Consider the following 27,624-nt stretch of genomic DNA (forward strand, 5'->3'; position numbering starts at 1 on the left):
AACAAATCAAGGTAACAATTGAGAATAAGAACTATCATGAAACTATCCAAATCTCTCATTGATGACATTTTATTACATGACATCTTATGTCCTCTTCAAAGGTGACATTAGATTGAGGAAGATCTGTCAGGAATTTTAACCATGAGCTTGGATTTTAATTGGAGAGGGAGAAGAGCTATGGGACATGCAAAGCTTGATTTCATAGCAGGCTTTTATAGATTTCACTGCATTCTTCCCCAGCTCAGGGCTGATAATACATGGGATCTTAGTATGCTGGACACTCATCTGGATCATGTATAAGCAGCTCCTCTTTTTATTTGCTTTTGCTAATTTGATTTTTTTGCTTCATATTTGCTTTTACTAATATGGCATGGTGTTGTAGCACTCTGGAAGATGGAGATAGGAAAAATAGAGAGAGAAGAACTTTTTTTTTACTATAAGCATAAGTAGTACTGATTGTTTAGGCAGATGTTTTAGGGTGCAGTATAGAGTTATAGGACTTTGATTATAGCGTTGTCCATTGAATGTCACCATGATCATAAAAGTGGAATCAGAATGCTATTGCATCATGTGAAAGGGCTCTTATATATATTGATGAAAATATAAGATATAATGTATTTCCTGTTTGTCTTCCTAGGGTCAAAAAGGAAGCAAAGGTGAGACAGGCAGCCCAGGACTTCCAGGATTCATAGGGCCACGTGGACCTCCCGTAAGTAGCAAATAAGTAAATCCAGCACAGGACTGCAGGGATCTCATCTGTCAGTCATTGCTTCATGTGGCTTCTATGAGCCCCATGAAGAGATCCCAGAAATAATTTGATGACTAGAGCAGGGAAATCTGATATTATTTCTGGCTGTGTTGCTACAATACCTGCTTTCTATTCCATAGGGAGAACCTGGTGAAAAGGGCCCTCCAGGGAAAGAGGTATGTGTTTTAATATTTTTAGCTGGTGATGGTGGTGGTACATTTGAGCAGGTAGGGAAATAATTGCACTACATCTACTAAAGCTCTTTATCATTATTTTAAAAAATGTACAGAAAATATGTACTATTATAGTACGACCCCCATACCCTTGTGAACAATACCTCCAGTTTGATTTATCCACATCTGGCAAAATTTCCAGATCCACCAGATGATTATATCATGTATTTCAGCCAAAAGTTACCATAGAGTAACTTCTAGAAACATTTCCAGAGCAAAAAAAATCATTGATTGCAATAAAATTCACTATTATCATGGTTTCCTGTTTCCATGATAAAATCAAGAATGCCCCCAAATGGATATCAGGGTTGTACTGTATTATATTGTGGTAGCTGGTGGCTTTCATGTCATTAGGTAATTGCATCCAGTCTGACTTTTAATCTGTATTTGAGAAGTGCTAACCAAGGTACTGAAGCCATTGTGAAGTATGGAGTTCCAACCCTTTAATATATTTTTAAAAATCTGGACTAATAATACCCATAACAGATTCCGTGTCATGAAAGCAACTAGCCCCATAGTGATTATATATAAAAGTAAACTGTACAGCCATTATCTTCTTCTATAGCTTCAAAACAATGCCTTAGTTCATTTTATTATGTGACAATTTCATTCTACTCCATGATGTAACTTATCTAGTCTTTCCATATTAGGTTGTCTAACTGTAGTGGTGGGCTTTTATCCCCCATTTTGTAGCCTTATTTTCAGGCTAAGAACAAATTCATGGATACATACTTGCACACACACTATATGTCAGAGATATTTTGACTCTTTTCAATGATAGATCCAAATATAGCATTCAAAAAACACAGCATTCTCTGACATTACAGTGGGCTGGCGTCTGTTATCTCATCTTCTCAAGAATATTCAGGAATAGCATTAAGTTATGATGAAGTGCCCTTCCACACAGCGATATAATCCAGAATATCAAGGCAGATAATTCACAATATCTGCTTTGAACTGGATTATCTGAGTTTGCACTGCCATATAATCCAGTTAAATGTGAGTTTTATACAGCTGTGTGGAAGGGGCCGAAGTGTCCTTCTGGTGCATTTTGATGGGGAATGACAGCTAACAATGTAGAGGAACCAAAATATGCACTCATAGGTTTGACCCATACTCTTGAGGTTTGGGTAAATAAAAAAGGATGGGAGGCATAATCAGATCCCTTATTTCCTTCATGTCACCGCCTTATCAGAGAACCTCCATGCATCTTGCAACCAACATGAGTTGCAGAATTCCATCCTACTCTATTCTTGTTCACAATGTCTACAGTTGCCCGCCAGATCGTTGTGTTTTCTTGCTTCCAAAGATGTCCTCCTTGCTCAACTCTTCCTGCCATTTTCAGCTCTTACTATGACAGTTGTTATCATAGAATCATTGAGTTGGAAGAAACAGCGGTCTCTTCCAACTCTATGATTCTATGTCTCTATGTAAAAGCCACCCAGCACAACCCCCTGCTGAGTAGGTTATGCAATCAAAGTTGTCCTGACAGGTGATCATCCACTTTCTGCATAAAAGCTTCCAAAGGAGGAGATTCCACTACATTTCAAGATAACATATGTTTAAGTGGAATCCCCTTTCCTGAATTTTGAACCTAATTGCTCCATGTCCTAGTCTCTGGAACAGAAAAAAACAAGCTTGCACTCTCATCAATATGAGATTCTAAGGATCTAATATTTAAACATGGCTCTTATGTCTCTTAACTTTCTCTTCTCCAAGCTAATCAAGAATCTGAAATCTTCCCAGCCTTTCTTTTATCTTAATATTCATTTTACAGAGAATGACCTCAAACTATAGGGATTTCCATTCAAAACTCTGAAATAGTATATCTGAATTTTCACTTGTGAACCTGAAGCAATTTGTGAACACTAAAAAAAATTCTAAAATATGATTTTTTTAAAAAAAATAAATAAATGATATACAGCACTTGAATTTTCAGTTGTGGACCAAATTTTGAAAAGAACACGTAAAAAAAAAAAAAACCCACTCCCTGAATCATAGTATTGGAAGTCATGATACAGTTGATTTTTCAGTTGTGAAAAGGAGAGTTTTTGAAAACCACACACATACACAAAAGACTCTCGGAAGCATAGTTTTGGAAGTCATTATATGTTTGAGCTTCCAGTTGTGAAATTAGAATTAAATGTGAACACCACAACAACTTTACAGTATAGTTTTTGAGGTCATGAAATACTTGAGTTGAACCAACAGAACTCCAGCCATCATAACACTGCCAGCTGACCTTGAAAATGTTTGTGGCTTCATGCATAAGAATACTATGTCACGCATATCATTCATCTTTGTTGTCCATTACAAACTAGCAGATATCATGCAAAGGAAATCAGGGCTTGCCCAACAGAATTGGTTTGGTATGAATCATAAATATTCTAGACCTTTTGCAGATTTTGTAATGAGTATGTACTATGCAAATGGATTGTGCTGAATTTTATATAGAGGTGCAAGAAATTATAAAGATGCAAAAGTACTATCATTAATTTTGTAGCTGGCTCTCTATTTCTCTTTTCCTTTCCTTCCTTAGGGCACTCCAGGGAAACCAGGCGGACTTGGAGATAAAGGGGACAAGGTAAGTTGGAAAGTTTCATCAAAGTCAATGTGCAACCAGTATGTCAAAGTTTCAAGCAAGGTTAAAGGGTGTTCTGGGTAGTTACTTCCTTAATAAAGAATCTTTGTATGGGATTTGCTTTGATATATAACAAGCAATTTTCAGCACACACAAACACACACACGAGTATTTGAACATTTTTGAGTTTATCTGAAGTCATACTCCCCTCCATTCTAGTTTAACTTTCAGCAGTGATTTGTTAAATGACCTAGATCAGAGTTTCCCAAACTGTGCTCCTCCAGTTGTCTTGGATTTCAGCTCACAGAAATTCCAGACAGCTTAGGAATTGTGGGAGCAGAAGTCCAAAACATCCGGAAATCATGATTTGAGAAACTCTGATCTAAGTCATTTAACACATTATGAGAAACACTGACTTAGATTCATGTCTGTCAAGTGATACCGGAAGAAGTCTATTGGACATAGAAGGTGTGCCAGATAGATATGCCACAAAGATGAGATGCACAAGTAAACTAATTTTCGACTGAGGATAACATTGTGTTCAACTGAGTTACAAGTGCTTCACATCTCCTTTATTCAGTCTCCTGGCCCAAATGGTTCAACCGTATTGTGCCTTGTCTAAAAACCACTGGAATTGTGAAGCCACCATGGCAATTTAGTATCTTGCCCAAAACTGAGATCTTGGAGACTGGCTTTTAGTGAGCCAGTGTAGTAGGATCTCAATACCTTTAAAAATATGCTAGGCTGACTTCAGGTGTCTTGGGATCCTGCCGTTATGAAAAATCATTAATTACTTTCCTTAACCTATTTGCCAGTCTAACTCTGGTCTGTTTAATAAGCTATGAGAAACAAGGATTTAATGCACATGTGTTGCCTCTAGCATCTCCAAAAATCCTGTTCACATCCTCAGGCTGCACAAGCTAACAATTATCCATCAACATATGGCAAACAGGAGCCAAGGTTACTTACACGTAGGCCTGTAACCTTGGCAAATTTAAATTGTTTATTTGTAAAGTGGTGAGAAAATTATTTGCAGTTATTTGTTGACTGCTTTAAATTTGCTTTGGGACACATTATAACAGATTCCTGAACACTTGAAGCAGCTCCACTAGACAGTTCAATGATTTGATGGTGTTAGACAAATAGAGCTGTTCAGCTACATTTATTGTTTTTCTATAGTTTTTCAGACACATTGTAGCTGTTTTGAGTCATCTTCACTCTGAGTTTTCTGCCAGTATTGCTTTGGGTTGTGTCTCACACTTTTCACTGCAGCCAGGGTCTTACAAAACCATGACTCCACTCCTTCCATAATTCTTCTAATATTTGATAGCTTTAGTACACTCAGGAACTGAAGTTTTCTCTTTTTTGTAGCAAGTCTATACTTTTTGTGCATTCTCTTATTTCAATTATGGGAATATGGGACATTTAGGCATCTTGACCACTGCGCTGGTCATTTATCCATTCCAGTGATCAACCAGATTTTCAGCAGGATCATCTAACAAGGCAGCAGGAATCTCCACAAAGCTGTCAAAAATTCATCCTGATCTGTGAGCCTCTTGGGGTGGATCATTTTAATGGGTCCCCTAGTGCTACAGAGATAATACAACAAAGACATGAATTGAATAGAAGATTGTAAAATAGTGTATTGAAATCACACTAATACAATAGGGGAAAATCAATATAATTCCAGTCACAACTAAGTTCAATTTCTAATAGCCTGCTTGATAAGAAAAGTCCTTGTGTGTTTGCAGAAAGGCAATAAGAACGGAGTCAGTCCAGCCTATCTCAGTAGGGATTTTCATGCCTTTCCTAATCTATGTACTCATGAAACTGCTTTTTACCCTATAGGGAGATCCTGGTTCTAAAGGTGAAAAAGGAACTGCAGGAGAAAAAGGCCCACCTGGAGAACCTGGACTTCCAGGCCGGAAAGGACACACGGGGTTAATGGGCCCACCAGGACCTTCGGGAGATGTAGGGCAGGCTGGACCCCCTGGCTCACCAGGACAACCTGGATTTCCTGGGCCCAGGGTAAGTCTAGAGCAGGGGTCCCCAAACTAAGGCCCGGGGGCCGGATGCGGCCCATTGAAGCCATTTATCCGGCCCCCCACGGCACAAGGGCAGAAGGGGGTTGGGCTAAACCCCCTTCTTACAACCCTTACAACCCTTCTTCTTCTTCTTCTTCTTCTTCTTCTTCTTCTTATTATTATTATTATTATTATTATTAAAATTGAGGCTGGGTGGCCATCTGTCAGGGATGCTTTGCTTGTGCTTTGGGTGCACAAAGGCAGAAGGGGGTTGGACTCAGTGGCCCAAGGGCTCTCTTCCAACCCTCTTAATTATTATTATTATTATTATTATTATTATTATTATTATCATCATTGAGTCTGGGTGGCCATTTGTCAGGGGTGCTTTGCTTGTGCTTTGGGTGCACAAAGGCAAAATGGGGCTGGACTCAGTGGCCCAAGGGGTCTCTTCCAACCCTCATTATTATTATTATTATTATTATTATTATTATTATTATTATTATTATTATTATTAACATTGAGGCTGAGAGGCCATCTGTCAGGGTTGCTTTGCTTGTGCTTTGGGTGCACAAAGGCAGAAGGGGGCTGGACTCAGTGGCCCAAGCGGTCTCTTTCAACCCTCTTTGTTGTTGTTGTTGTTGTTGTTGTTGTTATTAACATCAAGGCTGTATTTGTTCCCGTTTTGTTTTGTTTTTTACTTCAAAATGAGGCATGTGCAGAGTGCATAGGAATTTGTTCATAGTTTCTTTTTAAACTCTAGTCCGGCCCTCCAACGGTCTGAGGGACCGTGGACTGGCCCCCTGTTTAAAAAGTTTGGAGACCCCTGGTCTAGAGTAACTGAATTTTGGAAGGATAACCAAAAGTGTCATGTTTTTTAAAGAAGTCAAAGTAATTCTGCTGTTGAAATAACACTTAAATTGCGAAACACTGTTGCATGGCAGCTATGAAATGTCATACATTTATATGGTACTGTGCAAACAGGGATAGGTCAGAATCCTATTGGTTTCTTATGTATGGAAGTGGAGTTTGACAGGATAAATTTAAGGTTGTGGAAGCAGAATCATGCATGTGGTGCCCTTGTGCATGTGGTATCATTTTACGTGTATATGTGCATGCATGCATGCATGGACTTGCATGGGAATATGTACGCATATCTGCTATTGGTTCCAGATTTAGATGCACATTAAATTGAAAATGGAATTGCAAAATAGATTTTTATTTTTCAAAATCCATGTGGAGCAACAGAACTAGGGGCGGGGGTTACATCCCCTAACAAAAAGGTCAGCAAAGCATCACTGAGACAAAAATACAAACACATGATCATCCTGGTAACTTGCATGGATCCGTGATCACACAAATGCTGCAGGATGGTAGGTTCATGTGAAAAAGTCCTGTATGTATGTGATCTTCCTGATGGTAAGGGCTGTTTAGCGGTGGAATATGCTGCTTCAAAGCATGGTGGAGTTTTTAAGCAGAGGCTGGTTGGCTGTCAGTTGGGGGTGTTTTGATTCTTTGCTCCTGCATGGCAGTAGGTTGGACTGAAGGGCCCTTGGAGTCTCTTCCAACTCTGGGATTCTAATCTACTCTGAATTTATCTAATATCTGTATGTGTGCTTGTGTACATGCTCAGAGAGAATATTAATTTGAACTCCTTTAGCAACTGAGAGAGTATCAGTAGGTAGACAATTGTACTCATTTCATCTAATTGGGAAATAATGAGATCTTTTGCTGTGAAAGGTTGCCAAAGCTTTCTGCAAACTGTAACTGCTGTAGGCATAATATATGGAGATGCTTCCTACACATGCCCTGTCCACCCCAACCCAAGAGTAGTTATTTTAAGCACTGGAGAACTCAGGGGAAAAGTGAAAAAATGTCTCTATCTGAATCAGTACAAAAAGGATTGCAGTATGTTTTGTTTTGTTTCAATTGAAATTAACATGGTTGCATTTTGTTTCACCTGAAATTAAGCCGAGTATAACTTTTTCAAAAGAAGAAAGAGTGCAAACCTAGGAAGTGACTCGGGGATTGTACTCAAGCTGGTACAATCCATGAAGTAATTTTACCTGTCTCCTATCAAATCATCTTGAGTACAAGTTGGCCATGATCTTGGATATATGGCCCACTTATTCATGCTATTTTTAAAATAAGGGGAAAGAACTCTTTTGTTGGAAGTTAAAATAGATCAATTTTCATTCAGCCTGCCAATCTATGCATCAACAGTACTTAACTAGATGACCCTGGATTCTTACATCTATGTAAAGTATGAATGCATGGTCTCTGTTCTTTGTCCACAGCATCCATGACTAATATTGCCACTGAATTGCAATATATCTTAGCCATTGCATGTTGAATGTGATTGTTCAGTTTAGTCAGCACTGTGTTGCACAAGCATGTGCGATTCCTCTTTCAAGTCATCTTTATCAGGAACCATCACACTAAAAAGTGTTATTATTAAGCATTGAAGGTATTATCCTATGAATTCTGTAAGAAGAACACAGCAAAGCCTGGATAATTGGTTCTGCTTCCTGTTGTATATTCCCATTTATTGATTTTAAATGAAGCACTGATATATTTGTACTTTTTACTTCAGGGGGATTCTCCATCAATGGAAACTTTGCGAAGACTTATCCAGGAAGAGCTAGGAAAACAACTGGATGGTGAGCACGATTGCTGTGAAGCCAGCAAAAAGTCCACATAACCTTTTAAAGATAATTCTTCATGTATCAAGTCTGGTTTCCACCATTTCTCACCATTGGTTATACTGGTTAAGGTTGATGAGAGCTGGAGATCAATAGCATCTGGAATCAATAATACAAAGTACTTGCTACTTATTATAAATAGTATATCTAGTTGAAAGTTGAAAACTTGTTTATAGGAATGTTTTTGCCAGCAAAAACAGAACCAAGAAGGGGCCAGCTAAGCCTTTTTATGGAAGGAGTGCCATAACCTCGGAGCCACCACTGAGATAGTTTTCTCTCATGTCCTCACTAGATAACTCTGGAAGGTCCTGGGATGAAGATAAAATGTGCTACAAAATTTGCATACTCGGTCAGACTAAATTTAGGATTTCAAACTATATATATATACCTAAACCAGTACACTCCTTCCCTTTTTTTATAACTAACAGTACTATAATCAGTTTCTAAAAAAATAAGACAATGATTACAATATCCAGTGAACTTCAACAATTGAAGAAAAATGTTGAGCACCAGCCTTGCTTACAATGGATAAGGAGAGGATTGGTAAAGGTAAAGGTTTAGGTTTTCCCCTGACGATAAGTCCAGTTGTGACCGACTCTGGGGGTTGGTGCTCATCTCCATTTCTAAGCCGAAGAGCCGGCGTTGTCTGTAGACACCTCCAAGGTCATGTGGCCAGCATGACTGCATGGAGTGCCGTTACCTTCCCACCGGAGTGGTACCTGTTGATATACTCACATTGACATGTTTTCGAACTGCTAGGTTGGCAGGAGCTGGGGCTGACAGGAGAGGATACTGTAAGACAATATTAAATCAGGTTCTGACATGAGCTCAAACAATGAAAATAATTATATTTGGCACAGTTTGTGGAAAGAAAAAAGCTTGCAAAAAGAATCACTAATCGGATCCAGCATCTTTCCTTTCATGCTTGCAGCCCATATAATGATGTTCAGTATTGTTTTCTTTTCCTGCAGCCAGATTGTCCTACCTTGTGAGTCAGATGCAACCAGCCCATGTTAAAGCACCTCCAGGTCGGCCAGGACCTCCAGGAGCCCCAGGGAAGGAAGGCCCTCCAGGGAGAGCTGGTCCACTCGGTGAACCTGGCAGGCCTGGACAGCCTGGTTCGGAAGGGCCAGTGGGACCGATGGGACCGAAGGGTGAGTACACCTTAAACATGGTCAATCTGTAATCTAGAAAAACTGACACCTCTTGTAGAACCGGGGCAACTTTTACATGAGCTGTGAATTATTTCTGTAGTGGAGCCTCCAGTGGCCTAGGGGATAAAAGCCTCATGACGTGAAGGTTGGGTTGCTGACCTGAAAGCTGCCAGGTTCGAATCCCACCCGGGGAGAGTGTGGATGAGCTCCTTCTATCAGCTCCAGCTCCATGCGGGGACATGAGAGAAGCCTCCCACAAGGATGGTAAAACATCAAAACATCCGGGCGTCCCCTGGGCAACGTCCTTGCAGACTGCCAATTCTCTCACTCCAGAAGCAACTCCGGTTGCTCCTGACACGAAAAAAAAAATCTGTAGTATGTTAGGATGACATGTTATTGACCTTCTGGAAGCTAAGTCAGTCTTAAAAGCAAGAAAACTAACTAGGTGCTATTTCCTTTCTCTATTTCCCCATGGTGTTTTCATAATAAAAGTGAAGCCTCATTTAGCACGTCCTTGCCATGTTCTTCTATTAACTCCTTGGTAGGCTTAAAACATAATGTTCAGATAGCTAGAGCGACAGTATTTAGATTTCCATTTTTAAATGGAAAATTGTAGAGAAATCCTGTAAGTGAAAAAGAACCCCTTCCCTTTGTTTCCATCCAATAATATGGCAGTCAAAAAGTGGCTGGTAATATCAATGTTTATGGAATAGATTTAAATTTAGGCTTGAAAAGAATTCTTGTTCCAAACCCTCCCAGTGAATATTCCTGCCAATTTGTTGAAGAAGTGGGATAACTCTATCAAACAATGGGTAGTGGGAGGAAACAAAAATAGAATTGCCAACTTTTTATACTATAGTAAACAAGAAATGGGTGGTTGAGGAGCTTCCTCATTGGGAATATACTATGAGGCAAGCCAGTTAGCGAGGGTATTAGAATTCGAACTGGAAGGGTCAAAAAATGGTTAGTGAAAACTTGGAATGGATTCATGATCCCATTAATATGGGAGTCCCAGTCGCCACTACTATAGTGCTTCAGTTCAGGCCATCTTCGTGTGTTGCTCTAAATTTGTGAGATTTAAAACTAGACTCCAGTTCATAATGTTCAGTTCATAATGCATCCCCAGTGGCGCAGTGGATTAAACCCTTGTGCCAGCAGGACTGATGACCTGAAGGTTGGGTTGCTGACCTGAAGGTTGTTGGTTCGAATCCAACCCGAGGAGAGCACAAATGTGCTTCCTCTATCAGCTCCAGTTGAATACATGAGAGAAGCCTCCCACAAGGATGATAAAAACTTCAAAACATCCAGGCATCCCCTGGGCAACTTCCGTGCAAATGTTCAATTCTCTCACACCAGAAGTGACATGTAGTTTCTCAAGTTGTTCCTGACATGGAAGAAAAAGTTCAAAATGTAGCTCACACAACATCCCAGTGTATATCATTTCTATAGTTGCAAGTCTCCAAGTTTGTTGTATTAAACAGAATGGTTTCATTCAGTTAAAATACATAGAACTCTCCACGTGAATAGAAATCCTTGATGACCTTGCAAATGTGGCAAGATTAGAGATTTGATAAGGAATAACTCCCCACTGCCTCCATCACATTTTTGACGGATGTAAAATAGTTTCTCTGGACCTACTTCTGAGTAGGCAAATACAAGATCCAGTTGATACTGTCTAAGAATAAGTTATAATCTAAAGACTAGTAGGAATGAGAGAAGAACAGTTAATCAAAGATCACTATGAAGAGTATTTATATGACAATAGGGATTCTATAATTTTTTTTTCTAAGAGACAGATTCTTTGCCCTGGTCTTCTCCCAAAAGAAGAACAGGCAAAACAGTTCAGATGATGTAGTTGGATTTTTTTTTTTTAAAAAAATGATTTTTCTTATTCTCTTTTTTCATTAAAACTTTTTTGCTTAGTAAGTTCCACACAATTCTTTTTAGAATAATTCAAATATCTGTGACATTTTAACTTCGTTCAAGTCATCCATTGATTTTTGCTTAGTAAGGGTACTTTTTAATCTGTATATTCTGATCTTTTGTTATCAGGGAGCCTTTGGCATGAACCTTATTGTTATTCCCCATTAGAGTAGGCCACTAAATCAAATTAAGTCACACAACTATTGATTTACCAAGGTACTATTTATTTACTGGGGGCCCTCTTCCTTACTGTTCCTATATCCTGGAGTCTGATCCCAAAATATCTGCTTATCCAAGATTTTCTGGCAGTGCAGACTCATTATAATCCATTTCAAACCAGATAACACTACGACTATCTGTATCCTTTTCCATTGGGCTATGCCAACTACCGCTGATGAGAACTTCACCACCACCATCTTGCAACTTCCACCAATTGGAAGGCTGGAGGTGTAAACATTAGAGAAGGGTCCTGTATCTTTAATGACTGTGCAGAAAAGGGAATCTCAGCAGGCATTTTAACCTGGTTGTATGAAAAGCAACACCTACTGAACAGCACAAAATAGATAAAGAAATAGTGTAGCAATACTTGGCTACTCCAACAACTCTCCAGGTCCAGAAGAACTACAGTCAGGGGCATTAAAAGAACTAGCAAAAGTAATTCCAGAACTGCTGGCAATGATCTTTAATCATTCCTGGCCAGGTTTAAATATTTATAAAGAGTTCATACTGAAGATAAATTCAGTTTGTTTTCTGCTTCTTGAAAGACTAGAACACATAGCAATAGATTTGCTCAACAGTGGAATACATTGCCTTGGAGTGTAGTGGAGTCTCTTTCTTCAGGACTTTATAAACAGAGGCTGGATTGCCATCAGTAAGGAATACTTTGAAATCTGAATGACAGAAGGACCAACTGGATGGCCCTTGTGATCCTTTCCAGCTCTATGATTCTAAGTAGTTTTTCACCATTATTCCCTTTGATTCTAACAGTGCAAGGTCTTGAAATCTGAATAATCACTTAAACATATTTTTATCACCAGGTGATAGAGGAGATAAAGGAGAAAAAGGAGATGCAGGCATTGGTCAACGGGGTGAAAAAGGTCCACCAGGCATACCAGGTGAATGATAGTTTTTCTTATTACATGTGACTTTCCTTGGCATAATAGATGGCCTTGGCTTTGGGTCATCACTTACTTTCAAATAAAGGAGCAAGCTATACTTATTAATATTTCTATCTTGGAATTCATTGAATTTCTGCATTTCACAGAAAAAATAGCCATGATTTTAATTTGAATTTTTTTCAAATAGTTTTTGACAAGAGCTTGTTTACAAATGTAGAAATTTGCCTTATTGAGAATGACATCATCTAATGCTTTTATTTTATTATCGTTGAAAGATATGCAAATATAAACAGACCGAATATACAGCATTGTAAATGTATACGAAATTCACTCTAACCCCTTTTCATCATATTAAAATTAAGAAAATAAAAAAAACAGTTAATATTGACTTTCCACTTTGAAAAAATAGTAATTTTCTTGCTATTATATAGTAAGTCTTAATTTATACTCTGCAACTACATTAAAAGCATCATTAATATTAATCCAAACCCCACAAGCATCTTCATGATTTCTTATTTTTTGTTTAAAAGCCATAAAGCGTTCTCAATAATTTGAAAAGTTATCTAAAGACTCTTTGAGCATACTAAATCATTTGTCAATTTCCGACGTTTCAAACATCTTTAAGATCCAACTTTCTTTTAAAGGTAAGTATGTGTTCTTCCATTTTTGAGCATATAGTATTCTTGGGGCTAAAACCATATAGCGTATGGGCTTAAAATTAAAAAAAATTGTTTGGTAGTCTCAATAAAAATAAAGATGGCTCTAATTCTGCTGTATTTTTGAAATTTTCTTGCATCGAACCTTGAATCAGCTTCTAGTATTTTTTAATTTTTTTTATTGCTTAATCCATCTAATATTACTATTCAGTTGTTTAGTCGTTTCCGACTCTTCGTGACCTCATGGACCAGTCCACACCAGAGCTCCCTGTCAGCCGTCACCGCCCCCAGTTCCTTCAAGTTCATGCCAGTCACTTCAAGGATACCGTCCATCCATCTCGCCTTGGTCGGCCTCTCTTCCTTTTTCCTTCCATTTTTCCCAGCATCGTGATCTTTTCCAAGCTTTCCTGCCTTCTCATGATGTGGCCAAAATACTTCAGCTTTGCCTCTACTATCCATTTAATACTATCATATATATTCACTGTGCCATGATCCTTATCCATAATGCTTTTTTCCATAGGTGTTCCAGGTGAACCTGGCTATGGGAAAGATGGGGTACCTGGAGCGCAAGGCCCTCAAGGTGATGCAGGTGTGCCTGGTCCTTTGGGTCCCCCAGGTCCTCCAGGACCCAATGGACAATGTGACCCATCTCAGTGTGCTTACTATGCAAGCCTGGCTGCCAGACCCAGCAACGTCAAGGGGCCTTAAAACCATCCATGGACATCTTATGGACATACTTCTGAAAACTTGAATGAAACAAGGAAGTAGTCAGTCAAGAAATCCAACCTATTTTTTTGGAAGAGGCCTTTTAGACTATTAAAACCACCCAATGCTGCCGGTCGGTCAAGTTAATTATGATTATTTGATATCATTTTATGAGTCAATGAGTCATTTCCTTTTTATTTTGTGTTGTTTTTGTGTTCTCAAATGTCAGGGACAGATTTTAAACAACTTTTTTTATTTTAAAAACAGAAAAAGGACAAAAGAGAAAGTTTTTTAAAAAATAAATAAATATTGACAATGAAGTGTAACTATTGTATGGACAGAGCCTGGGTTAATAGAAAGTAGAAGATAATATTGGTTTGTCTCTCGGTTTGTCAGGGAGCCCTTCATAAAGATGGAAATGTGTGCAACATGCAATGTATCAGTGTGAACAATATGTTCCTTTCACCGAGAAACACTGAAATCAAACACTTTCATTTGGATTTTCAGTATAACCAGGGCCGGCCGGAGATATTTTTTGATGTAAAGCGGGGGTGCTGAAAAGCACCCCCGCCACCGGCGCCCTGGCCCCGCCCAGCGTGCCCTGGCCCCGCCTCCCACGCTGCGTGGGAGGCGGGGCCAGGGCGAATAGTGAGGGGGCGGGGCCAGAGTTGGCCCCGCCCCCCGTGCCCTGGCCCCGCCTCCCACGCAGCGTGGGAGGCGGGGCCAGGGCACGCTGGGCGGGGGGGCGGGGCCAGAGTTGGCCCCGCCTCCCACGCTACCCCCGCTCGCCCGTCTGGCCTTTTGTAGCAGGCCAGACTCAGCGGAGGTTTCTCCAGGCCGCGATTGCGGCCTGGAGGAACCTCCGCTGAGTCTGGCCTGCTACAAAAGGCCAGACGGGCGAGCGGGGGTAACGTGGGAGGCGGGGCCAGCTCTGACGCCGCTCCCCCCCCCCCCGCCCAGCGTGCCTTGGCCCTGCCTCCCACGCTGCGTGGGAGGCAGGGCCAAGGCACGCTGGGCGGGGGGGGGGAGCGGCGTCAGAGCTGGCCCCGCCTCCCACGCTACTCCCGCTCGCCCGTCTGGCCTTTTCTAGCAGGCCAGACGGGCCAGGGCGCACTGGGCGGGAGGCGGGGCACCGTCAGGGCGGTGCCCCGCCTCCCGCCCAGCCTGACGGCGCCCCCCCGGGCCTGCGCCCGAGGCGGCGGCGTCAGCTGCCGCATTAGTGGGGCCGGCCCTGAGTATAACACAACTGTATTAACAGCTACTTCTTGGTGGTCAACATCTTACATGTTAGGAAGTTTGAGTACCTCTTTTGAGTGTTTTGAAAATCTGATAAAACTGTCCCTCCAGGCCGTGCTAAATGTTCAGGAGGTGACAATGGTAATCAAGGTCTCCAAAGAACATAAATGTTAGAGATGGCTGCACTTAAATGTGGCAAATATGAAGTGACATTCTTGCATCCTTGCTCTATTCTCACACCCTTTTCCATCCCTTTCCTTGTATACTCTTTCTGGCCAGCTGTTTATCTCACAATGGCAACCCACATCTCTGGGCATTCTTGCTATTGTGCACCTTCGAGTTATTTCTGACTTATGGTGACCCTAAGGCAAACTTATCACAAGATTTTCTTAACACTGAAACTACTATGCTGCAAAAGAAAATAGAAAAGAAAGCGGTAAACAAGTTAAATACCTTTATACGTAGAAGGCAGCTGTTGCCTTTACCCCCACTCACAAACTGGTTCTGTGCCTAAAGTTCTCCTTCTTTGCTTTGTTTTAATCAAGAATTTCACCATCCCTTTTCAATCATTCATTCACAAAACAAAACATGTGGATGATATTGCAACAATGGCCTTTTTTTGGTAAAATATGTCAGTACACATGTCATTCATTTATTTCTCTTTAGTTGGGCCCAATTTGAACAAGTTGGGAAGAACGTTCTAAAACATTTCATTGATAAGTAGAAAATCCTTTCATAGTGCCATCCTGTGAATGTGTGTATAAGTTTCAGTTTTGTCAGGTGAGTTTTTAGCAAATATGTTTGACAGTTAATAACATGAAAACTAGGAGATTGAATCTCGAGTCTGTTGAAATGAATGCCTATAAGTTCAGTTTTCTGGGGAGAAAGAGGAGCACTATTCCAAATATAGAGTCCCCATCAGCAAAGCAAGGACTTGCCTGGCCAAGGCATTTTAAAGCTCAAATATAAAGCCAATGGCTACATGTGTGCTTTTCTGAGAAACAGGAATGTGAACCCTCAACTATTTCATCCTCAAATGCAAGGACAAATAATTTGATTCATTTCTTCCCTGCTGAAGGAGAAAATGAATGTTCTCTTGGTATTGACATGTCTCAAAACATTATGAGAAAGTGTTCTGCCTAGGCAGTAGTCTGTGCAAACAAATTACAAAGAAGAACATGCAATAGAATAAAATGAATTGCAAAGGAAAAAGTTGGGCCCTTTCACACTATACAGTTAGAACACAAAATCAATTTTTTTCTGCCATTCCTGCATCCTATCAAATCCTGAGCTTTGTTAGGGAGACACTAGATCTCTCTTGCAGAAAATTCCAAATATCCCTCTCTGAATCATAAATCCCAGGACTCCATAGGATGGAGTCCTGGCAGTTAAAATAGAGTAATTGCATTATAATTGCATACCAGGAAAGAGGTCATTGGATATTTTTGTGCATAATATTCTCCTGGTATCCTTCAGGTCATGTGAGTATTAAAAGAAAGCCATAAAAATTCTCACTGCTGAGTTATCATTCCCAACAGAATTTCTCAAGAGAGAAACCTTTTGTGGGGAGGAAATGAGGAAGGCTAGGAAATGATTAATTGAGAGTAGCCTTTTTATTCCTATTACATAGAAATAGAAAGGCATCACATCACAATTCTACTACTCATCTATGTAATGTGCAAGGAGAAACTTCTGGACAGTCTCATATGAGCAATCAAATAGGGCAGCTTGTTGACATTAGATTGGAACGTGTGCTAGCGGCCTCAGTGGTCAAGGGAAACTTAAGGCCTCCTAAAATTAGGGGGGCGGGGGGATCTTGGTGAAATACTTATCTAATAAATTATCACATACCTTAATTTTTCCTTCATTGTGCTTTTAAAAAATTCTCATTTCACTCATGGTGGCCTAAAGGTCTCAATATTGCTTTTTGCTAGTTGAGTTTCCTCAGCCTTGAAATAGCAGCAGCAGAAATCCAAAAGGATTGTAGAAAATGCAGCTGTAAAGATATTTTAGAATCTTTATTGATGGCTCTTTTAAAATATTTTTGTTAACAATTAGTTAAAGATCTCTTCCAGTAAGTTTTCAGATTTTTTTTCTTTAAAAATATCTAAGTCCTCCACCGTGCTTCTATGGTCAACATCTGCTGAAGGTTGCCCATTGAATCACACCTAAAATGCCTTTAAAAGTGTTCTTTATAGGAATCTCTGGCCAAAGCTGACTATAAAGTTAGTCTAGATGAGTTAGAAATTCCTAGAGACAGCATATTCAAATCCATTAATAATCAAATCCACAAGAGTCAAATCTGTAAACGGAGAGGACTAACACTACGGCATATATTGTAGGATAATTTCAGATCTTACACTGATATTTCTAGTATTGTTCAAGCTGGTAACAACTCATCAAGACCTCAAGTAGAAAATATTTCCAGTCCTATGATGTAAGAATATTTTTTAAACGAGCATGCAAAAATAGAGTATGGTAGTAAGTAACCCATTACAATTGAGCTATAAGATACTTATATAATATATGATGCTTTTCAGATAAGGAAATAAATACAGTATAACTAAGGGTTGGGATGAAATCAAGCTTTCTGTCCAGCAACCAGAGAAACACGTCTCATCAGTAAGACCCACAAAATAAGACTCTTTATGTTTCATTCAACAATCACAAAAGCAAGAACACAAAAAGAAGGTGGGCAAAAGGACATCCTATGGCAAACAAATGTCTATCACAACTTGAAGAGTACCGTATATGTGTTGCAAACATTATCATACAATTCCACTCTATTTGTATAAAAACTGTATTTTAAGTCATTTTATAGGACCTTCACCATGACAAGTACCATAGGCTAATGCCTTCCAGCATGCTGTTGTATTTGGGGGAGGGGGGGACAAAATACTTTTCTTAAAAAAGAACAAAGTTTTAAAAAGTAACTGGGAAAAACAACTGAATACTTGGAGGTGGGGTTGTAGAACTGCTCAATCACCGAGATAAAAGTGGGATACGCATAAATATAATTATTAGGGGTGTGCAATTTCTTTGTTAGTCATCATAAGTCGTATCAAATTCATTACATTTGTACTTACGATGTGATATTTGATGTGAAAGTTGGAGGGAATGATCCCCTGTTATCTTCTGTCATTGTACAGAAAATTCAAAAAGATTGCTCTTGTATTTTCAATGATATATATATATATATATATGAAAATTCCCTAAACTTCTGTGGAGATGTGAAATGTTCTGAAACTTGATGATCTAACAGTGGTAAATGTGTTCTACTATTGTAGCAAGTTTCACCCAACTAGCTGTAAAAATGAGGGAGAAAAGAGCCCCTGAAATTTTACCATGTGCTCAATTACTATAAGGAAAAGGTTACAAAATTTCCTTTCTCTTGTTATAGTAATGAAATTTTCACTAACTAGACTTCAGAAACACTTTAGAAATGAAATGCCAGTGCCTCCTAATTTTGTCATGACTTCTGAAACTTTTTTTCCCGATTGCACATGCCTAATAATTATAACACAATAGAAATCCCTTTTTAAGGTAAAAGTAACTTTCCAAAGAATAATCTGGGACTTTATGCATCCATAAACATAATCATCCTAGTTGTACAATTATATAAGGTTCATAATACCTTCTATCACAAACTGTCATCTTGTTTACAGACATGTTCCTTATCAGAATTTGCCCAGGGGTAACTGTTGGGTTTGATTTCTTCTTTCCTTTGCACAACCATCTTAGTTTTGCAAGTTTCAAAGTAGCAAGGTGCAATGAATTCAACTTCATTTTTCATCAGCTGTGGTTTGATGGGGTTAAGGTGAAAACAGATTCAAGTGCCAATTTACACCAAACTATTCAAATTTTCTAAAGTTTGTGCAACAGTTTTTAAGTTTTTGTGCAACAGATATACATTATTTATATATTTTGAAAGGTGCTATTTTATGTGTGTTATGCCTTCTGTATTTTCCTTTAAAAATAGAAATATGAAGTGTCTAAATTATTGTGATTGTAACAGATATGCTATATTCCAAACAATTATGATGCTTTGTTTTGCTTTTGAAGGAGAAATCCCCAAAGCATTTTGATGGCAAATAAATCTGTTTGCCAAAATATTTGGAAGAGTCTGATTTTTGGTTTTCTCTCTTTTGTTCTCAGTTTTTTTTTTCTATCTCTTGGGGGAAAAATAAGGTTTTGTTGGAGCTGAGTTGTTGGTTTAGTTACTGTTATTTGTGAATGGCTTATTTTGCATCACTGCCTTGTGGTACTATTTGAGAAAAGTGGTTGCTCATTATCTCTTAACAGGATTATTAAACTATTTCCTTTCCAATTGTCCAGTGCATTTGTATGCTCTGCTTCATATCTAATAGAAAAGTTTCCAGGGCTTAGCTGTGCTTGCAACTGTGTGTTCTTCAAATTGTTCCTTTCTAAGGGTGCATCTACACTGTGGAATTAATGCAATTTGAGACTGCCTTAACTGCCACTACTTGGTGCTATGGAATTTTGGAAGCTGTAGTGGTAGAGAAAGTTAAAGACCTTGCTAAACTGCTATGTGATTTCAGCTTCTGCAAGAACCACGGGTTTGGAGCCTAGTGTGTTGAGTTTTCCAGAAGGCCACATGAGGCACAGACAGATTGAAGGCAAAATCAGAGGGTCAATTATCAATGACCAGAGAGGATGTCAGCAGAGACAGCTCTTCAACTAACATACCACAATTGTGAATACATAGCATATTTATTGTATTTTGACAGCTATTCAAGACTACCACACTAGCTCCTGATTGGTCCAGAAAGTGTTGAGCTAGGATCCAACCCCTGATTGGTTCGGGGTTCCATTCAGTAAAATCACTGGATGGTTTTTGCTGTGGTAGGAAAGTTCAATAATTTTCATTGGATAATATTGAAAATTGCATCCATGTATTGATTTGCCCCCCAAGAGGGGCATAATCAGAAAGGATGTGTTATAGTAGTCAATGTTTTTGTGAGGGTTTTATTTATAATAAATAATTAATAACAAGGGAAATTATAATAGCCTTAAAGTGCTTACAGCCTAAACTTTGAAACTAGAAAGTCAGATAGAAGGACAAAGTAATGGAGACAAAAGAAGACCAAGGGAAAATATATATTTTATATCCACTTCATGCTTATAAGTCCAAAAAAATGGTGAACATGTAAACAAGCTTCAGCCTATCCATTCTGCATATATCTTGGGCACTCTCTGTATAACCCCAAATCCCTTCCTATTTCCTACAGTGTTCAACTTACTGGCCATCAGTAGGCAAGGCAAGCAATGGTAGCTGGTGGTAGCAATGTCAATAAGATTGTTGGTGTGGGGGTCAGGGTGCGAGCTGGGTGGGTATCTTCAAACTCCAGCAATCATCTGCTCCAGCACCCTGATGAATTGGTTGCAATCGGCTGCCTCACCAATTCCTGTTCAATGTCAGACTCAAACACATCTGTAGTCTGAAGTCCAAACATTTATTTAATATCTACAAACATATTTACAAAGCATAGCAAAAGCCATCGCTCTGAGCTGGCATTCTCTTTAGCCTCTCGCCTCAGCAAGCACCAGCTCCACACTCACAGAGATAAGAAATCACATTCCTCAGTCTGAAGGAAGTTCCCGACCTCCAAAGGTGGAAATCATGCCTGATAGGTCACAGCAGGCTGTCAGTCAAAACTAGCCTGCTGTTAACTGTTTCATTACTGAAACACACACTCTTGCAAAACAGCAGAAACACTTGATTTACATTTCATACACATACAATCATAATCCAACAAAGATTGTAAATCCACATTTTACTCCAAACTCTGAATCTAGTGGATTTATAAACAACACAGAACCTATTTGGGAATTAGGCTTCAGGGGCTTGGGAGAAAGGTTCAAACTTGGATAGCTCAGACTTAAACCCTGAGTGGATTCATCATACCACTGCCATCTGAGCCACACCTGTACTAGGAACAGATTACATTCTTTATGTTACTGGAAATTATGCACAAAAACAAATTGCATATCCCCACAGTGCTAGGCTATCATTACTAGTTAAAGAATTGTATTTTCTTTGATTTAAGGAGAGATTAATCATGTGATTCTATGTAGCAGCAACAAAAATATATAAAGAATGTTAGTGGCAGACATTCCTACCTTGTGGAAAAATAAATTGTGAAACCACGGTCAAATGGTGAGAATAAGAAAGAAGGTGGTTTCTGGTTGGGGTGAAATAGAAGCTCATTTTCTTAAACAAAGCATTGGGCCTTGGCTGTGTACTTTTTGTCAGAAGCTATACTACTGAAGACAAACTTTACCTCTCCAGAGGCATATGTGTTTACCGATTGGATGTAGCTGAGCAACCTAAAGCTTCTGTATTTGCTTTGCTAATATGAGGGCAGGAGCAAGGTGGAGAACTCAAATAAACAGAGTCTAGCTGATAAAAAGTACCGAGACAAAGTTACTGGAAAATGAGACTTTATCCTGATATTGGAAGAATGAAACTGGGCAACAGCACCCCTTTCCCCCTTCTCAGCACTGACCTCCAATGGAAATATCTACTAGAACATGATCCTCAAGGTGAAGGTGGAAAAAAGCTCAAACTGGAAGGCAAGGAGTTGATGTCAGTGCCTCGCCAGCTCTTTGCACTTGAAGGACTGCAAGTTTTAGAAATGAGCCCAGAACGAAAGAGCTGCTTGAGGTATTCCCTGGATTTTATCCCCCATGAAATTGGCCATTTAAGGAACCTAACCCTACTCTACCTGGACTCCAACAACTTGAAAGATGTTCCTGTTGAAATTGGTTTGTTAATCAAGTTGGAAAGACTTACCCTCAGTAACAACAATTTAACTTTTCTGCCGAAGGAAATTGGAGACCTACAGAGACTCCGCAGCCTCCATTTGGCTAACAATAGTCTGACAGAGTTTCCAGAATCCCTTTGTCAGCTGAGGAACTTGGTCTTCTTAGATGCCACCGATAACCAAATGAGCACCATCCCTGATGCCATCCACCAGCTACAGAAACTGGAGACGTTGCTGCTACTTTTCAACTCCCTCAAGCATTTGCCAAGAGGAATCTGTTCATTAAAAACATTGACGACCCTTTGGCTAGGCCACAACAAGCTAGAGGAACTCCCATCCAGTTTTGGACAGTTGGTTCATCTGGACTGGGGCAGGAATTATTGTTCTTGTAATTTTGAAGGGAATCCATTAAAACACCCACCTCTTGAAATCTGCAGTGGTGGGCCTGCTGAGATCAGAGAGTATTTTGCCTCACTAAAGGAACAGAAAGAGATCTGAGTGGTTTGAGTGGTGGACTGGAAGACCAAAGTTAGAAAATAAAAATCTACTACGCGGTCTTGGTTAAATCACCCTCTCTCTGTTTAAGGAGAAGGCAATGGCATGCTCTGAATCAATATGGAAATGAAAACACCATGGTACGGCCACCGTAAGTTGCATTCACGTTAAAAGCACATAACAACAAGAAAAAAGAGTAGGCATTTTTATGCGTGTTCCATTTGGGGAGGGTTATATTGAACAGAATTAGGCATGTCTATTTTGCATGAATATATATATATATATATATATATATATATATATATATATATATATACATACACACATATCTCCTAATAGAATGTATGTGCAAATCAGACTATCTGTGAGACCTACATACAGAAGTCATCTTGTGGACATTGAAACAGAGCATTTGAAGTTTATGATGAAGGAATGAGGACTTATGATCTCAAATTAAGGCATGGGTTAGGATTTGATTTGGTTCGTTGTAGATAAGAACTGTATAAATTGTTATGAAGTAATAGATGTAACAGGGTGAGCTTCCAGAATCCCGAAATCAAAAATACTCTAAAATCCAAAAATGTTCACATGGGTTGCTGAGATAGTGCTTTTTGATAGTTAAATGTACATAAACTTTGATTCATGCACAAAATTAGGTTTAAAATTGTATAAAATTAACTTCAGGCTATGTGTATTAAATGTATATGAAACATAAATGAATGTTTAAACTTAGGTCATCTCTAAGGTATCTCATTACATAGATTCAAATACAGATATTCCAAAATCTGAAATTCCAAATTCTTCTGGTCACAAGCTTATCAACTTTATCATTTGCCTTTTGCAATTTGGGGAATACATTTATTTATTTATTTATTTATTTGCAGTATTTATATTCAGCCCTTCTCACCCCAAAGGGGACTCAGGGCGGATCACATTGCACATATCAGGCAAACATTCAATGCCATAACATAGAACAGAGACAGAGACAGACACAGGCACGGGCGGGCCTCGAACTCATGACCTCTTGGTCAGAGTGATTTGTTGCAGCTCGCTGCTAACCAGCCTGCGCCACAGCCATTAAATAAGTCAGCATGAGAAACACAGTTCTAAACGTTTTATGGAAAAGGTTGACCTCAATTCAATGCAGCTTAGAGAGATTGTCACATAGTTAAATAATACTCATATCATCTTTGACATTTGGATGTGGATTTATAAAGTGACATCTGTATGTGCATGAAGTAGTATGTCTGACAAAGAAGAAGTGCATGCCCCGGAGCACTGCCCAAAGGGAGAAAGACAACAATATGGACAGAAGAAGAAAGATGAAAACTTCAAGAGAGAGAGAGAGATGAACAGATGAAACTTTGATGCAAACTGTTCCCTGGCTCTGAAATAGCTGTCTTAAGCACTCTGAGAGAGGATGTGCATAATCTCACAGCATAATGTAAACCTTGTACATCCCCCCCCCCCCAAATTAGGGTTTGGGAGGGTGTGGAGTAAGGTTGAGTGGAAATGCAAAACCACTGCACACATTGGCATATGATCATGTAAATATTTCACCACTCTAAAACACCTTGGAGATGTTGGGGGGGGGGGGGGGAGCAACCTATTTAACTGTTATATTTTTGAAGTTTGCTCAAAAGACAGGAATATCATGGGCAAACATACTTTGGCAGCTCTTCCCATGCTGCCTGCTGGTTAACCTCCTCTTGTTATTATCCAGTGTGTTTGCAGAAGGCTTTCCCCTTACACAACTTTCTGCAAAGACCAGAAAGTTGACAGGTCTGAACCAAAGCATGCCATATATGTAAATAACACAATTAGCGAGGACAAACATTAATTCAAGGTGATGTCATTAACATCTTATTCAATCTATTATTGCCAGGCTTAGCAATGTGTAATATCCATTGCTCAGTTGCTTTTTGCTAATTTCATTCTTGGTCAGTGCTGATGAAAAAAGTTAAACATACAGCCTGCTGCCAAGCTGGATTGGATCCAGGAAGGTTAATGTGAGTATTCTGGACTGAGATGGCATTTTTTTATTATGTCACCATTTCATATAAAGATGAAGAATGACCATAATTTTCTCCCTGATGTGGGAAGGCAGACATCTTTATTTTCCCTATATTTGTTCATCTCGAAGTGTTCTGGGGAATTATTCTGGAGAGAAAAGCATGTCCACAACAAAAAAGGGCTACTATCCTGTAGCATTGTTGTTGTTGTTTTGTTTTTGTTTTTTGTTTTTGCACACATGGGTTCCTATAAGAATGTAGCTATACTTTGTTAGAGCTTTATCACACTGCACTGTTATAGCAGTATTATTCCACTTTAAATGCCATGGTAACATCCTATGGAACCTTGGGATTTGCAGTTTAAGAAGGGTTTCTTAGCGGAGACTGGAGCTGCAAAGCTTCAGAGTTACAGATGATGTTGACATGCCAATTAAATTAGAATATAGCGCTCTGATATCGTAGTGTAATAGGGACCATAGGCATAGTGTTCATCCATATTCATTTCATAGTAATGCAAGCAGAATCTCACAAATGTAATTTTTCAGTCACACATTTCATTGCATGATATTTGAATCTAGTAGATAGTGCAGGGTAATCACACATGTAAACTTCATGTAGGATTTTGTTTCATGTATTTTTGGGGACAAAACAATCCCCTGGAACACCCTGGGACATTCAAGCATTGGCTCCAAAAAAGTATCAATAGTCTATTATATTTTACAAAGGTTTTTTTTTTTTTTTTGGACTGTCAGGACATTTATGAGTATGGTTGTGAAAACTTGATAGTAAAGAAAACTGTTAAGAAGGAAATAAACTAATTTAGTCTTTAGATTGTTAACAAAGAGAAATAAATTAATATTAGAGCAAACCAAATCTGAACTTTCTTAAATTTTAAGAGTGTCTTGCAGTGGTGTTTAAATAGTTGGTGTATTCAGTGCATTAATATTACTTTTCTCCTCATTCTTCAAACTTTACAACCAATTGGGTTGGAGAAGGCACAAGTTGACCTGATTTTTCTTCTTCTCAGTCTTGTCCTTCTCCTGTCCCAGTTTCTTCCTTTTTCTCTTTTAATTATTTCACAATTTCAGCCTCAATTTTCCTGTTCTTTCAAACATACAGTTTAGAAGCAGCTCATCAGAATCTTTTTCTTTGCTATTCAAATTAGGCACAAATTGCCTTATTTTTTTCAAATGTTCCTTTCCCTGACATCACTGTGGCCCATCTCTTTGATTCTCTGCTCTTTCTCTAGGTTTTTAAAAGCATTTCCATGCTTCCATGTTCCTGGTATGAAGTGGGTCAAGTCCACAATGACGGGGTGCTTATCAACTATCGATGCGATGAGCCAAATGTTGCTTCCATATAAAGAGTGCTTAAAGGTTTGGAGAACAAAAAGGTGACACTCTGAATATCATCAGCAAAGTTGTGTATAATATATAATTGTGCCCATCATGGAGATGTGGGATCTTTCAAAAGCAGACTGAAATGTTACTATGTATTACGTTACATGCATTTTGTATGGTCTCACTCCTTTTGAGCTCAATTCACTTTCCTTTCAGCTTATTTCCAACACTTTTGTGGAAATAAGACTACTATTTGCAGGGACAACCATGCTAGTAAGCCACAAGCTGAAGCATGCAGAGAGAAGGCATGCTTTAGCTCTTGTTTATCTCAAGGAATCTGTTGCAACCAGATCTATTGTTTCCATTCTATTAACAATTGTAGAGAAGCAACTATAACAATCAAAATAGATCCATTAAATCAAGCAAAGTTCCATATGCAGGCTGCATAGTGCCCTGGGATCCCTCTTTTTCTGACCCCAAACCCTTAAGAAAAGTCTGTTTGTGAGTGTTCCTTGTATGTTTTTAGTGAATTCTGAGAATATACCTTTTAGGGTTGGGCTGTGATACAGCTGGTTAGTAGCCAGCTGCAATAAACCACTACTGACTGAGAGGCCATAAGATCGAAGCCCAGGTCGGGTTAAGCCCCTGACCATTAATAGCCTTGCTAGCTGTTGACTTAAGCAGCCCAAAAGACAGTTGCATCTGTCAAGTAGGCAATTTAGGTACCACTTTATGTGGGGAGGCTAAATTAACTAATTTACAACACCATAAAATTTCCAGCAGCACACGGAAAGGAATGAGGAAGTAATACCTTAGAGACCGCATCTCCCCCTGTGAACCCGCACGTTCTCTTCGCCCGTCGGGGGAGGCCCTTCTCTCGCTCCCACCCCCCTCGCAGTTACGGTTGGTGGGGACGAGAGAGAGGGCCTTCTCCGTCGTGGCCCCCTGGCTTTGGAACTCGCTCCCTAGAGAGATCAGGCAGGCCCCTACCCTCCTCTCCTACTGGAAGAGCCTAAAAACCTGGCTCTTCCAAAAGGCCTTTGATGATTAATTGTTGTGGGTTTGATTTATCTGCCCATTCTACAATAGCTCCATCGTTGATGCTTTGCCATTATTACATTGCACTTTATTGTCCATTTTAGCTGTGAAACTACCTCTCCCCATTTTGGAATATTCTACACTTTGGCCTAGATCTGTGTATTAGTCTCTTGTTTTTAACATTTTATGCTGTATGTTGATTTTAATGACTGTTTTATTGATGCTGATGTTTTTATTGTTGGGATATTTGTTTTACTGTTTTGTTGTTGTTATTATATTGTTGTATCGGGCAAGGCCCCATGTAAGCCGCCCTGAGTACCTTCAGGGAGATGGGGCGGGGTATAAAATAAAGTTATTATATACCATCAAGGACCCAGTGTCACAAGTGGACAGTGAAGTGGCAGCTCCCCCTGTGGCCAGAATCAAGCATACCCTCATGAATCCGGAAGCTGGAAAATGTTAAATTGCCTCTGTGTGTGTTTATATGTCGTATGTCTAATTGGCATTGAATGTTTGCCATGTATATGTGCATTGTAATCCACCCTGAGCCACCTTTGGGGTGAGAAAGGCAGAATATAAATACTGTAAATAAATAAATAAAATAAATAAATAGCGTAGCTCTCCATTGCATATACACAGGTGAACATTACACAGTTTCTGCATAGATGTGCATGCTGATTGCCTGTGAAGGTGCATTACATCTTTTTGGTTGTGTTACACAAAATCACCTGGTATTACATATAACTATCATGAGTCTAAAATCTATTACATCTGATCAGTCTTGGTGTATGTAAAGGCATCCTTCTCTGTTGAGGCCAAGGTCATTTTAGAATATATTTTTTTACCTCCCTAGATCTTGGACTGAAAGACAAGAGAG

The 27,624-nt window shown here is 39.3% G+C and overlaps 2 protein-coding genes across 2 annotated transcripts in view; both read left to right on the forward strand.

Moving 5' to 3' along the window:
- col22a1 (collagen type XXII alpha 1 chain) overlaps nt 1–14,354 on the forward strand; it is a 188,433-nt gene extending 174,079 nt beyond the window's left edge. The window contains exons 58-65 of the mRNA XM_062979993.1: nt 638–709; nt 889–924; nt 3,521–3,565; nt 5,411–5,590; nt 8,177–8,243; nt 9,257–9,439; nt 12,400–12,477; nt 13,657–14,354. Coding sequence (XP_062836063.1) covers nt 638–709; nt 889–924; nt 3,521–3,565; nt 5,411–5,590; nt 8,177–8,243; nt 9,257–9,439; nt 12,400–12,477; nt 13,657–13,844 — 849 coding nt within the window. The 3' untranslated portion in view covers nt 13,845–14,354. The remainder of the gene's footprint in view (nt 1–637; nt 710–888; nt 925–3,520; nt 3,566–5,410; nt 5,591–8,176; nt 8,244–9,256; nt 9,440–12,399; nt 12,478–13,656) is intronic.
- A 7,020-nt stretch (nt 14,355–21,374) lies between these two features.
- LOC100558863 (malignant fibrous histiocytoma-amplified sequence 1 homolog) lies at nt 21,375–22,627 on the forward strand. Its single transcript, XM_003219486.3, has one exon. It carries the CDS (start codon nt 21,533–21,535, stop codon nt 22,358–22,360), a length of 828 nt encoding a protein of 275 aa, XP_003219534.1. The 5' UTR covers nt 21,375–21,532; the 3' UTR covers nt 22,361–22,627.
- The last annotated feature ends 4,997 nt before the right edge of the window (nt 22,628–27,624 follow it).

Source organism: Anolis carolinensis, chromosome 4 (assembly GCF_035594765.1).
Source record: "Anolis carolinensis isolate JA03-04 chromosome 4, rAnoCar3.1.pri, whole genome shotgun sequence".
Taxonomy (NCBI): Eukaryota; Metazoa; Chordata; class Lepidosauria; order Squamata; family Dactyloidae; genus Anolis; species Anolis carolinensis.

Bases quoted from the DNA above. Each gene is read 5' to 3' on its own strand.
- LOC100558863 (XM_003219486.3), top strand. From the start codon at position 21,533: ATGAGACTTTATCCTGATATTGGAAGAATGAAACTGGGCAACAGCACC.